This window comes from Micropterus salmoides, unplaced genomic scaffold (genome assembly GCF_014851395.1).
Source record: "Micropterus salmoides isolate LMB-PRFRI ecotype aquatic unplaced genomic scaffold, ASM1485139v1 Ms_hic_scaffold_22, whole genome shotgun sequence".
NCBI classification, from domain to species: domain Eukaryota; kingdom Metazoa; phylum Chordata; class Actinopteri; order Centrarchiformes; family Centrarchidae; genus Micropterus; species Micropterus salmoides.
Window position 1 is genome coordinate 5,848,098 of NW_024041373.1, and position 15,261 is coordinate 5,863,358.

Sequence of the window (15,261 nt, forward strand, 5' to 3'; positions counted from 1 at the left end):
AACAGCCGACCGAAAGAGTATGATTGGAAGAGGAACAGGAAAGAATGCATTTGGGGAAAAAAACAGCAACATCACTGCTGCCAGAGGAAAGGAGACTGTGATACTCTTAATTCACTAGCCTCCTTCTCCTCAGTCTCATTCAGCCTCTGTTGTGGAAATACACAAAGGATTACATCCGTTGTGTTGGCCCTCCTCAAACCACCACAGGCCGCAGCTTTAATACTTCTGGCCTGTACCAGGCATTGTGGGCCAGAGCTGGTGCTGGCGCGTGTCAAAAGCAGAGTCCGGTGTCGGGTTGGGTTAGTGCTGGTCTGTCCGATTGGCTTGTTGCATCGACAGAGTTTTGAGGCATGCTGGAGTGACTGAAGTGATTCCAGTGTATTTTAAGATGCTGTAAGCGCCATACTCAGGCCATCCAGAGGACGGGACTGCCTCAAGTTTAACCAATCAAAAGTCAGGCCTAGTTACTTAAGGAACAAGTCTTCTTGTACTTCTTGTATTTGCTTGATAACTACCTAGCCGTTTGGAACTCAATTAATGTGATGACCATCGTTTTATCAGTGCTTATCACACATCACAAACTGTTCCGAACCTGCAATCTAACAGAATGACCTGGTAGGTGCTCCGCTCTCATCTGCGATATGAGGTTTTGCCTTCTACCTCTAGGGCATCTGAGGGTGCGACCTTAAGATTAAAATATTAAAAATTAAATCTGTCGTTATGTCTGTGGTATACCACAATTTTTAAATCAGCAAAGATTTCACAATCCTCCAGTGTGCACCAGGCATTGGGCGCTGTGCAAAAACACTGGGAAAACCCTGGTGGTTATCAGACCTCTTCAGGGTGGGTGTGAGAATGTCAGCAGCCTGCCTCAGTAGCTGTGATGGTTCCCACATCTGACCCACTAACAGTTGCTAACAGAGGAAGTCATTTCTCCCTCGAGCAAAAACATATGCCACCTGTTGCTTCACACAAAATTAAGCATATTAACAGACATTATGCATCTCCCAAGGCTCAACACAATGTCCAAATCATCTACAGCGAGTGTGTGGTGCGCGCGCACACACACACACACGCACGCGCAGTAGAACACACTCACTGTCTCTGTCTTACACGAGCGCAGAATATTTTACACTCTCTATTGACTGCATGGCCACTGTGTTCCTCTATCAGTGTTCGTGTGCGTGATGCTCCCCTCCACATGTACCCTGTAGACCTCTAATCTCTGTTTTACTATGTTTAGACCACTTCAACTGCATACAGCCCTACAGCGCCTGCTTTGGCAGTCCTACCCCGCTCCACAAAGTTAGACGCTCCTTACATATCTGCCTGCGTAATCTCATTAGCTACCTACACACCTGCTATCTATAGCCTGGTTACAGATGGTCTCTACAGATATACACAACATTATCAGGACTGCCATTAATTCAGAAAAAGCAATGTATTGCACTGTCATGGTGAATCTCCTTGATAAAAAAAAAAAAGAAGCAGCTGTATCAATGAGTTCACTTTCTATTCTACACAATGGCCCACACTGAGAAATGGCAACAACATATTAGGAAAGAAGTGCGAAAAAAAAAAATTGCAAGTAACTTTTTTTAAAACTTTTTTTCCCCTCAAACACATTTTCTTTAATGGCCTCTGAATAGGTTATAGTTATAGTTATCCCTTTCTTCATTTGGGCTCATGGTCGAACTGTATATATGAGATGACCAATGTAATTATTGGTTAACACAGAGCAGAACATATGTTTGAAGGAGAGTTATTGAAAGTCCGACAGAGGCACTTGAGTAGGAGATAAGTTGGTGCCCCACTAGAGATTTTCCATTACACCACAGTACTGTGGGAATAAAGAGAGACACTGAACTTATTCTATCAGGGATACTTTACTCTTCACAGTTTTATAGTATTTGAAAAAAATATGTATGTAGTAAATAATGAATATTTCAATATTTTACAAAAATACCATTAACAGAATGTCATTGGTGGGGAAATGTGCAGCAAATAGTAACAGGCTACACTAATAAGAGTAGCAAACTTCAAATGGGGTATTACAAGCAATCATTTAAAGCAAATGGCAATACAGAAATGTAACATAGAAAAAAACATAGAAAAAAACAGAGTACAAGTATGTATATATGTGTTGACGTGAGTTATTTTTTATATTGTTCAGCAGAATTCATAGATCTAGTGAAGCTGAACAGACAGTGTGTGAGGTAAGATAGGCTGGCGTGCTTTTGGTGGAAGGAAAAAGGAAATTAAATGTCCAAGGAAGGGCTGCAGGCATCATGTGTGCTGTATCCCATACAGACTTGTGTCTGTGTGAGTGTGACGTACTATAATACAGCTTTACTCTCGTCTGGATGGGCATTTTTTAAAAATGAATTAAAAGCGAAGACACAGAAACGGGGCTTGACATTGGCAAAAGAGAAACTGACAAATGATAAAAATTAACGGGCCACTCCTAAGCACCGCCCAGCTAATCACAAACTGAGACATTCTCCGTCATCTTTTTTATTCTCTGATGATCGCGCTGCTTTTATTCAATTTCCAAAGAGTAAAACAAACAAACGTGACGGCAGAAAGGTGTGGACATCACCATATTGCTGGCCAAAAGATATCCGACATAGCAACAATAACTAAAGGCGGCGCTAACTGGGAAGGCACCAATATTTCTTATGACCCCTGTGTTTCTTGCATGATCAAGGAAAATGTAAATATACTGGAAAGCTATTTTAGCTCATATAAAGACTGTAACAAATTAGAAGTCAGTCAACAAAAAATTAATTAGCATTTTTATTTAATAATTGATTGATTGATTGATTCCTAATTGATTTTTCAAGCAAAACAGGCAAACATCTATTTGTTCACGCTTTACAGAAGTGAGGATTTGCTGCTTTTCTTTGTCTTTTATGATGGTACACTGCAAATATTTGGGTTTTGGACTGTTGGTTGGACAAAACAAGCAATATGAATACATCGCCTTGGGCTCTGACAAATCTTCAAATAATTTTAAGATGCATGACAAGACACAGAAATGGTGAAGATGAGACACAAAGAATACATGGCAGCACAAAGAAGCAACCTTGTGTTACAACATTCATTACGTAAGACTAAATTACACCGGGCCGCACAAAATATGATCTCACCCTTTTGTATGGGAAAGACAGACACAGGGAAACAGCCAGAGTGGCTGGAGACAAAGTAGCAGCAGAAGGACAGAGAGACAGGACAGCACAGCAGGAAGAGAAGGCAGGAAAGACATCAAGAAAGATATTTTAAAAGGAATGACAGGAAGCATGACCACAGAGACAGAGTTGAAATAGATGGAGAAGGAGCTGAAGAGACAAACTGAAACAGATCAGGAGACATCTGGGGAAGCTCCACACATGGTGGCCATGACAGGAAAGCAAACTAAAATCCACTCTCCTCCCAAAATCTCCTCTAAGCCTTTAAGAGGCCCACCTCTCCTCCCTCTCCTCATCGCCATCCCTTGTCTTCATCCCACAGCGGACCGCCCTGCAGTCCAGACTGCTACCAAACCATAAGTGCTCCATCAAGAAGGCAGAAATCCTCAACAGTGCAGTTTTCATTCTTTGGGTTGACCCCTCTGCCTGGTTCTTCTCCTTCACTGACCCCATCAGTGGCATTCAATAAAAAGGCAGGGGAAACTCCCTCTCCCTTTTTCCTCTGCATGTGTTGATATTACCGGCAGACTGTTTGGTTGTGTTTGTCAGAGTGTGATGACAGAACTAAACACTGGTATTTACCCTGCGATAACCGCCTTGTCTGGACAGGCTCTGTGTGGAAACTGTGTGTGCGGGACTGACAGAAAATGTGTGTGCATGTGTGTGTGTGTGTGCTGAGGCTATATCTATCATCTCTGTGTGGGTGTGCACATACACATGTTATGATAACTGCTTTGGTAATTGGATTTTCTGTTTTGTCTTTGTTGAGTGAAAACCTCAAAGTGCAGATTTTCATGTTTGAACTTGAATTAAAGGATTATAAACTCATCTGTGAATGAGTGTAAAACCTTTCAGTGATATTGTGTTGGTTTTGTCAGATTTTGTCGCTTCCATCCAGAGAATATTCACATAAAAATGCTTGGATGGAAACGTACTCTGTGTTTCCCCATTGCATAATAGGTTTTGGGTTACATTAGGGCTTTTGATTTAGTTTTTCCTTCTGTTGTCTATTGTCTAAAGCGTTCTTACTTTACAGCATTTTCCCACACCTGCCTAAAATTGTATGGGCTTAAAACTCCAAAATAACAATTATTTTTAATTATCTCCATCTGTTGATTATTTTGCAAATAATGAATTAATTGTTGAATCTGAAATTCAGAAAATTGTAAAAAGAAAAAACCTTGCTGAAGGTGAAACTTGAATTTACCATCATTTGAAACACAAATCCTCAAATTTGAGAATTAAAAAATAATTGTTTGATAATTTACTTTAACACCTAAATCAATCATCCAAAATGTAGCAGATATATTTTCTTTTAATCAAGTAAATGTAAAATAATCGTTTCAGCACATGTTAAGATACGCTTCATAAAGGAAGGTTTTATTACAGGGTAGTTGTACCTAATAAACTGGCAACTGGGGTGTGTGTGTAGGCAATTCCAGGAGCAGACTGCACTAAACCAGTCTGAACAAACCGATTTGGGATGTCGGGGACGATGTCTTTTTTACCCCAGTGTGACACAGTGGCAAACTGGACACAGGATGCTTCATGAGGCCCAAACAGAAAAACTTACATGACTGAACTTCTTGGATCATTTCAACTAGTTTGACAGCATCTTTAACGTGCTTCATTAATTGTAGGTTTTGATATTCCCTATCCAGGAGGTCTGTCTCAACCACCTTTTATCATGTTACCAATGATGATGAATTATGTCAACTCCACACTGTGCCCTGTGCCCTTTGTTAGTATGTAAATATACATAACATGTAAATATACATAACAGTCTTCATTGGTACATGTTACAAACTTGTTTCTTTTTCACTGTTTTCTAAGCAGCAGCAAAGTGACAAAGGACACCGACGGTTAAGTGTTGCAAATATTGAAATATTTTATAAAAAACAATAACAATTGTAAAAACATCTTTATATTTGCCACCCGGTGCCAGCAGCTGCCACAAAGTGCCACAAAGTGCCACGGGGTGCCACAAGATGTCATGGAGTTCCACGTAGTACCACAAGCTGCCTGATACGTTATCCGGATAATAAACAATCCAATCTTGGCGTTGTGTTTACACCAGGTATTTTTAATGCATTCTTGTTATCTTCATTAAGATCGGAGCAAAACCTATGCTTGAGTAATTTGAGGTGGCGGCCAATCCGCCTCAGACTTTAAAAATATCACAGAATTTTAAGTGTATTGAGTTATGGGGAAACGCTGTCTATGACAAAGTCTTAAATTGTTTGTCCCCTCTTGTATAAAAAAATAATGTGTCAGTTTAGCCCGGTGTGTTGCAGTACCAGCGTGTAAACTCCTCTGCGACTAGATAAATGATACGGCGTGTTAACAACATGAGTGCAGCGCACACTGTCACACAGTTATTTCTTACTGCATGACGTTCATTTCCCACCAGTATTGTTTTCATCTTTCACGCAGTTCTATTGAATAACGCATCTTTTGGGGCTTTAATGGAAACAGAATAGATGCATAATCAGTCATTAGAGGTGTGTCACTCTTTCAGCATTCTGTCTTTCTATATTTTATGTTAGCTAAAACCAAATATCTACAGGCTATAATGTTATGTTGTGTGTGGATGCCAGCACATTGTAGGCTACAGATTTTCTTTATACCTACCTAAGAGCAGAACACAATGCGAGCCAGAGTACCTCTAGATGTGGTCAGGCAGATCTGATCAAGAACATTAACATTATCTGGATATAGAGCACATTATAATATAGAGTGTAAATAGGGTGTCTGTGCAACATCCTCCCGGTGTCTGTGGCAGCTAGTGGCACCTTCAGGTAGCTACCATTTCTAGTCTGCCACAGGGTGCCACTAGCTGCCACTGCCACCGGGAGGATGTTGCTGTCTCTCCCAGTTTAGGTGTGTGTGTACACCATCTCAAATTGTATATAAGTAAAACAGTGCCATTGAGCAACATACTGTAGATTCCGGCACTAGCAATCAAAGTTTGATACCAGCAGAGGCTCCTATCACTAAGTAAACACTTGTGGTCATCTAAGGGACTGTGATTATAGCCCACACCGAATGTCATGGCATAAGTTATGTATATATGAGGGTACTGGTGTATGTTTATGTGTGCGTGGGTGCAGACCTGCAGCAGAGTCCCATGGATGTGGTTGTGTTGGATATTGGGTCTAGGCTCTGGAGGAAGCTCCTGCAGTAAAGTGTGGACGGTGGATGGGACTTGGGTGACCAGCACGAAGGGGACGAGGGCCCGAGCTGCCATTTCTCTGGTCCGATACACTGCCGAGCGACCGCATCTGCAGAACACACACATACACACAGCGGCAACATGAGTGTCATGGAAAGTTATTAAAAATCACGGAGCATGGATAGTTGGATTGTTGCCATAATCCTTGATTATGTTACATTGTATGTTTGAGTTAATGGAAGAAGATATAAGGTTTCACTTTATCACAGGTCATGGGTTGTTATTGTAACTGATAAGTTCAATTTATGTTACAGCATTCACTTGGTTATGAAAACTTGTGTAATCACTGTGTGATCATTCTTAATTATCATTATTTTGTGCTCCAGTCACATTATGTATATATTCAATTTAAGAGTGATGACCCGTGACTTATTTGATTTGGACAGTTGCCTTTTTTTTTTTATGCATACGTTATGTAACGTCCCCATCTTTCGTCCTCACTTTGTCTCTCTTGCCTGTTGCAAAGGCAAACGATCAGAACCTAAACAGCTCCCAGACCAGCAGACAAACTATCAAGGCAATAATCTATTCCATTTTTGCCTCCACTCTGTCACCCTGAGTGCAGGCTAAAATTAACCTTGTTTACAAGCTGATAGTCTTTCCTTCTCCAGTGTCATAACACTGCTATAGTTGACACGAGGGAAGGACATGACCGAGACCTGAATGAGATGAGATGAGAGGAGGTGGGACCTATCAAAAAGACTGAAGGAAGTAGGCAATCTCAGATTTTTATTTATATGTGCAAAAAGCTGTAAGGTGTAGTTCAAGGTCAATTCTTCAAAGAGCACTAACTAAGTCAATAGGAGGAAAACCCTGCCTTATATATAAACCGCTGTGTAGTTTCTTTGTGTCTGACAACCCCTTTACACCAGACGACCTGGTTTGTGCTTCCTGCTTAATATTTCATATTCTCAGTGGCACATGTAGCAACAAGCCCCTTCTGCTGTTTTGTCACACTGAATACATACAGTACATACTGTACAGTCACATGGGAACATCGCCAAGACTCACATACACCCGTACAAGACAAAAGTCAAAGGAGGACGAAAGGTGCGTGTATATTGGTCCACTGTGGAAAATACAGTGAAAGGTTCCAGAGAAACCAGAAACTAATGGTACGCAGAGGTGAAAAGGAAGCTTGCTTTTTCAGCTTTGGTATGAGTGAGGGATAGGTATGAACTACACAAACATACAGCGGTGTACAATCTATGTGATTTTTTTTTTGGAGTGTGCGAGGAAGACAAACCAGTCAATAACTCCTTGCAAATATTTATTGGCACGTTGTTAATCTTCTGTGAGCACTGACAATTGTTTGTCTAAAAATTCCCCCAGTCTGACTGCAATGTTTATATTAGCATAGATTGTATAATACAAGTGGACGTAGCCACCATGACTGCCATTTTGGCCGTCGCCATCATGGTTTTTTGGGACCAGAAGTGACCATATTTGGACAAGAGGGTGGAGCTGGGGAGGGATACACATACTTCCTTTTGCAACCAGTGTAGTCGCTCCCCCGCTGGCCATTACAAAGAATGCAATTTTAAGGCGCTTTCACATTGGCTTCACTTTTCAGACCCGGAGTTTCCCACTCGGGCATGACGGACAACCAAAGACCCTGTATCAAACACAGACAACAGTTTGCATTCCTGAGCTCTACGCGCCTGTAACATGCGAATTCATGCGCGCGCACACGCGCACACACACACTAATGACCAAAATCCATGCCCATGCACTTTCCAGCCCTCCCAGCAGCCATATGGGGCCCATATGTTAACTATCTTTGCTAATTTATCCCATTGAAACACTTCTGCGAAAGGAAATGACAGTTTGGAAGGGTGTAATTTTAGAAACAGGGCCGTCCCCTGTGGGGTCATAGGCAGACTGTTGACTGGCATGGTCGAGACTCATCTGGGGCTCATTTTGGAGAACTGGGTGAATAGTTTCCTCCATAGAGACTGTAGCATGTTAAATAGGGCTAAATAAGCCCATGCTACAAATCTGCCACTGAAGAATGTAGGAGTTAGGAAGGGAAGTGGTGACACAATTAAAATAATTTTGCTTTATTTATTCATATGGGCGAGAGGTAGGTGTCCGAATACAATAATTATTTTACTTTACAACCCAAACTCTTTGTCTGTATAGTTTACTGTCAAACCACCATGTGTAGAATTGGAAAATGTCTGACTTTGGCGACCCCCAGTGGCAGTATAAAAAAAAGACACTGTGGCAAACCGACATGGATTTAGGCATTAATGTACGTCATGCAAAAAGTAAAAGTGGTCATCTGCTTACAGCTCAAAATGTAATAACGCAAACAATACTCGCAGACTGCTCATGTTTGAACACTTTCAAGGCAGACATCCAATGTAACACACATAACCTAAGCATGCTAGCAATGGAAGAATGCCGGGGTAACATTTCCCAGAAGTTAAAGTGACGTCTTCGGATTGCTTGCGTTGTTCAACCATAAGTCCAAAACCCAAAGATACTCAAGTTAAAATTACATGACAAAAAGACAATAGGAGCAAGTACTCATTAAAAAAGTTGGAAAACTGGATAATGTTTAGCATTTTGTTAGTAAAATGAATTTAACAACTAATCTATGAAATTTGTTTGATTTCCCATAATAGACTAAGCCTGTGCTTCTCAACCTGGGCATCCTGAGATCATTTCCAAGGGTCACCAGATAGTTCTAGAGAATAAAATCAAGACAGTTTAGCAACAGTTTAAATAAAATAACTAAATAAATTTGACTGGATTGTTTTTACATTTTATAGCCTGTGCCAGTAATGCAATTGGCCTTAGAATAGATTTTATTGTTTATGATAATGTAGAGTACATGAGTTCTGATCTATCACACACAAAAAAAAACCAATAATTTATTTTCAATAAATCTAAAAAAGCTAATTAAAGCCGAAATTAGTTGTCCGTCTGTAGGCAAAGCAAAGGTCCTCCCTGTGTGAATTTGGTATCTTTTCTGTTGTTATATTACAGTAATCCCTGAAGCAACACATATGTTGCATCAATTTGAAGAACTAATCTCTTATTAAATATATAAGTGAATCAATGTTAATAAGATGTTTTGGGTGTAAAATCTTCTTTATCAAACGCAAATATAAATAAATAAAATATCTGAAATGTAGGGAAGAGAAGTATAAATAGCATAAAATGGAAGCAATATACTAAAATATATCCCCAAATTGTACTTACAGTAAATGTACTTGTCCTGCACTGCTGTAATCACATAAAAATATTATTTAAATAAAAAATAACTTTAGGGTTAATAATACAGTGCCACGTTGACTGTTACTAATACGAGACGCTGGTGGGCCCAGATTGCCACACAAGGTCCAGTATAACTTTACATTTTGAAATTCGATGACAGAACATAAACAATTTCTTTCTGTCTGGCAGGGTTCAGACATTGTTGGCAAGTTCAGCCTTCTCTCAGCGTTTGTTTACAGTTTTCCCCGGTCAGCGCCCATGCCAGTCAACAAAACGATAATTCCATTACCATACGAGCTATGAGGGAAAATATATGGGCTCTCTGCTGGGAAGGAAATGACAGTGGTCCCTATTGAAGCCTCACTTTAGTTTATAGGCATTACCGTGCCCTTTCAAATGAAATGAAATATGAGGCAGTAAGGATGAGAAAGGAAAGGAAGGGAGTGAGGCAGGGAGGCTGAGGAGAGATGCCTGGACTGGATATACTGGGACATAAATCACTATCACAGCACTCTGAGGTTTTAGCGTTAAGGCAGAGAGAGAACGAGGGAGAGGAAAAAGAAAGAAGCTGAAAGAGAGACATTGGAAGCGATAAGACAAACTGTTCAAAGATGTTAAGCGCTGGAATGAAGCAGCCATCAATTATCAGAATAAGTGTGTCTGCTCATCATCATCCTCCCCCTCTTTGTCGTCATCATCATCATCATTCTCTCTATCATTACCCAGGCAGGTGTCATGCATGCGGAGGCCAGACCGCTAAGGAATGTCAAAAATGTTGTGAGGGGGATAAAAGGATATAAAGAACAAAATGCTGTGTGGTGGGATGGAAAGCTATATAGGAAGAATTATTAGGCGTGATGCTCCGTCCTGTCAGCAGAGGAGAAGCTAAGCCACATTTAATTCTTGGAGGTGGCGGGTCAGAGGTAAGAAGAGGGTGAGGAGGAGGAGGGGGCAGTGACAGTCATCGGCCTCATTAGACATGTCCACACACGCCTGAGGAAGATGAGTTGAGGGATGGGGGCTTGGTGGAGAGAAACATGGCTGGAGCCAAAGAAATTAGAGCTGGGCTATATTTAACATTTCCAACATGTGGGCTTCATTTGGGTGGATGTGTGTGCAGCATACCTTCTCCAACAGTAAGAGTCAGCCAGCAAGTCAGCACTCGAGCTATAGACTTGTTAACTCTAGATAGGCATTATCTAAAGATTTCACTTAATGACATGATTTGTTAAAATGAAAAGACTGGTTTGGAAGAATGTACACATTCTTAAGGCTACACACGGCATCTTTGCACATTTGTAGCTCCAAATGGTAACTACTGTACAGCCACTCTGTGATCCCACTTCACTTTCCATTTGTCACCTTTTGACAAGAATGTCATTTAGGCAAACAGGACAAACATATGGTGTCTCACTGAGAGTGGAGCTGTCAAGCTCAACTTTGTGATTAAGACAAGAGAGAACTCCTCCAGTTTTAATTAACAGCGTCAAAAAAGGCTATAAATGAAAACACCAGAGTGTGGTTCTGCTGGGTGGTGGGGGGGGTGGGTCAATACAACATAGTATTGTGATATTGTAGGTGGCAATATTATATTGATACACAAACACCAAATATCAATCTTTTAGTATATAAATTATTAATATTTTGGGTACCAGAATTATACAATCAATTGTTTTTTTAGTCCACAAGATGGTTCTAAAAAAAAAAATTCTGGTGAAGTCAGTAAGAAAAATGTTTTGCAATAATGTTTAAAAGTGCAATATCGTATCCTGACTAAAGTATTGTGATAATTTTGTATTGTGGGGCCTCAGGTGATTCCCACCCGTAGTAGACAGGAATACAAAGGTCATGTAAGTCTCAACCAGACTTAGGTTGAATTCACACCCAATCAGGAGCTGTGTCGGTTTAGGCTGCGGCAGTGGGGGCCGCAGGGGATACCGAAAAATGTGGTGGAAAAGTTGAAACAAATCAACTTTTGGAGAAACAAAACATGACGTCACGCTGCGGCCACAGTGCTCCACAGTCAGCCTGAATTATCACTGAAATCAGGCGCTATTCAGGCGGACTTCATGGACCAAACTATACTTTCCTAGTTGTGTCCTCGCTTGGTTTATTTTGTGACCCAGCTTTGATGTCTACATCTGGCTTGCAGTCTATGCTGAAAAATAGCGATACAAAGAAGCTTCCTTTAATTTGTGTTAATTTCTTTGAGAGGGAGAGAGAGAGAGAGCAGCGGTCGAGCTAGAGAGTGAATGAGAAAAGGGAGTGTCAGTAGCAAGAAAGCCGGTGAATAAGTGGAATAATATGTTATTTTGTGATTGTTACACAGTGATTAAACGTTAAGGGAGAGTTAGGCTTGTCTTAAAACAATAGTCAGGAACCTACATGAACACTGAGACCGGCTTTTCTCCGGGGGGAAACTACAAATGTCAACCTCAAAGTGGTGGACAGAACAACGGGCTGCTAGAGTGGATAAAAACATCTTGAGAAACGATGATTCTGTGGATATTAAACAGTTAGCTAACAGACAGGGATCAGCAATCTAGGTTGAGTCAGCTGTAATAGAGCAACAACAACCAAATCCCCAAACTGATATCTCCCCCATGTTCTACCAACATTTACCAACACACGTACAGCAATAGACACATGGGTGAACAAATACTCACACTCAAGTGCTGTTATCTAAACAGTCAGTAGAGCATTCCGACCTCAAGGTCCCCATAGCCCCCCCCCCCAATACTTCCTCTCCACCCTCTTCCGTGACAAAAACTAATGCTTTTAGCTCAATAAACTATCTTAAGGCAATTTACACACTGCATAGGAACTAAACAGCACACTTTGCAACATACTCAGTAACATTACAAACAATAAAGGGAATCAAAAGTGGAAATAATTCCTGCACACCTAACAATCCATTCATGAAAGCTTTTAAATTTTGCCATGTAAAAGCTTGTCTGAACACATGATCTGACACATTTGTCGTAGACTGTGTCTTCTCTGGTACACACTGAGTCGACGCCCGGTTCTGTTCCCCTGAGAGTGCGAGTTGCACTGGGAGAGCGTAGCATGTGAGGAAGATCACGTTACCTCGCCATTGCCAGCCTTCTATCCACAAAACATCCACATCAACACTCCAAAAGTGTTTGCTGTGCGACCATCCAGACTCTCATGGTTTTATTTTATACACATTTGCAAAACACTTTGCAAAAGTGATCTGAACTATATATACTATATAGGGTATCCAGATTTCTTTTAATAGCACAGTACAAACACTAACTCAGAAATACCTTTATTGCTATTTCAATCTCTCTTACTGTGTGTGTCTCATGTCTCAGGTGTCTTTAGACCTCACTTTGTAAAGGGGCAGTTGAAGTGTTAGGACTTAGGTTTAAGTAAAGGTTTGTGGATAGGGAATGTATTGAGTCAATGAGGGTCAGAACAGTAACACAAATGTGTGTGTGTAAGAGGCTTCACTTTTATTTGCAGGTGCTGTAGATGAACGTGTTCCAATAATATTTGTAGCTTTTTCCATCTCAGGAATGTATAAAACGAAGGCTGTAACCGCAGTTTCCCACTCGCCTGTAAGGTTTACTCCCTAGTAAACACTGAGCGGAATTCAGATAAAAGCAGTCACAATCTAATCAACCACTGCCACACAAGACAGTACAGGCAACAACACAGAGACCCGCTGCAGACATGAACATGTGAAAAATACACTAGATTCAATGAATCATTGATTGATTGAACCCAGACTAGACAGGTGTTTGATCTTAAGTGTGCAGAAACACAAATCAGACAACGTCACACGGACTCTAAGGACTTTTTTTTTTTTAAATCAATTTTCCAGTGTGGTGTTAAGTGAACTGGATTTTCAGGGAGTGCAATGTAAAAAACACAAACAAGTTCATTTAAAAGATGCAGAAGCACCTGTGCAAACAAAAAACAAAAGACCACACACACACAGTGTTTCAGTGTTTAGACTGCAGGTGTTTTGTCTTGGTGGTTGTTCTATACTTAGAATGACTACTGGTTCAGAGAAACGTTTAGGAGGAGGCGTATCATGGCTAAGAGAACAGGTGGGTGACCTTCTTGGATTTGACAGAACATTCCCCATGCTAAGGTTTATTTTTTTAATATAAGCATTCAATGGGACTGAAAACTCATTCACATTCATTGTGATGAAACAAGGGAGGAGCTGCAGAGAGGGACAGCATTACGCCCATTCACATTTTGTACCGCTGGTCATTGAGCAGCTCTACTGGGATTCTTTTAGGGCTCAGCAAGGAGCTGAAATTCTCGTTGAAGGCCATAATAAGAACGTTACAATAATGTATTTCTAAGCAAACATCACAAGAACAGCAGAGAAATAATCTTCCATTTTTATACAGGAAAATACACTGCAAACAATGATATCATAGGGTACTCATTCTGATACTATAAAACGTGATGGGGACAAAACAATCTCAACACAAGGGCCATTTTGTAGATATACAGTTTAAACTACATCAATGTTATATATTCTTAATACATTATTATTCCACCTGGATTTTACCATTTCCACATGAAAGCGAAAACATTGTGATTAAATGGATTTTTCTTTAAGACATGAAGGCAATACAGCTAAAAATTCATTGTACATGAATATGTGTATGCTTGTGTGGCACTGACACCCACCTAATGATGAAGGGCATGAAAGGAGCGAGTCCCAGAGGTGAAGACGATCCATCCATGGGAGAAGGGTAGAGTCGACTGAGCACCAGCAGCAGCAAGAACAGACTGGGGTGAAGCTTCACCTGCCCACTGTCGCTAAATGTGCGCACGCACACACACACACACACACACACACACACACACACACACACACAGTCAGGTTTGAACAATGCAACACTGATATCACCTGAAATATGCAGGTGACAGTAGTGTGTAACGAACAGAGCGGCCTTAGATCAGTGACAGCTGTATATGTCAAGTAGGAAGTGGAGTTACTGTCTATGACTTGACTGGCACTTTTTTTGACCCGTTTCATTGACTTGCATCAGTATCGGTCTATGGGATCTCCTTAGTCTCCTTGCCTTTTTAAATGTTCAGTATGTTTCAAACAAGCCAGTTTGTAAGAAGTGTCATGGGAACCTATGCTGATGCTGCCCAATAAAGTCTATTAAGACACTGTACAGTATGTGATATTGGGCTATACAAGTAAACTTTACTTCGTCAGTGAAGGGCTGTTGTAAACAACTGGGAAGAGATGTATGTAGTATGAGAATTCATTCTCAGTTGTTATCATACATGGTTTTAGTAATGCAAGTATATATTTTTGACTTGCATGTCACCTTTGTGTAAAAGGGTCAAAGACAAGGATTTTTAAAATGTATTATTTGAATAATAAGGATATTTTTATATCATGTGAACTACTTATTTATTAGCTTTCTTGCTGAAAGTTAGATGATAATAATGATACTATTCTCATGTCTGTATACTAACTCTGAAGATAGAGCAAGCAGGTGAGTAGCTAAGCTTAGCATAAAGACTGGAAGCAGAAGACACAAGTAGCGTGGGTCTGTTCAAAGGTAAACAAAAGTACACCTACCAGCACCTCTAAAGCTCACTAACAAACAT

The 15,261-nt window shown here is 40.5% G+C and overlaps 1 protein-coding gene across 1 annotated transcript in view; it reads right to left on the reverse strand.

The window, feature by feature from the left end:
• Positions 1-15,261, reverse strand: part of thada (THADA armadillo repeat containing) — a 91,828-nt gene that overhangs the window by 40,091 nt on the left and 36,476 nt on the right. Inside the window, 2 exon segments of the mRNA XM_038737680.1 lie at positions 6,301-6,469; positions 14,320-14,451. Of these exon segments, the coding sequence (XP_038593608.1) occupies positions 6,301-6,469; positions 14,320-14,451 (301 nt within the window).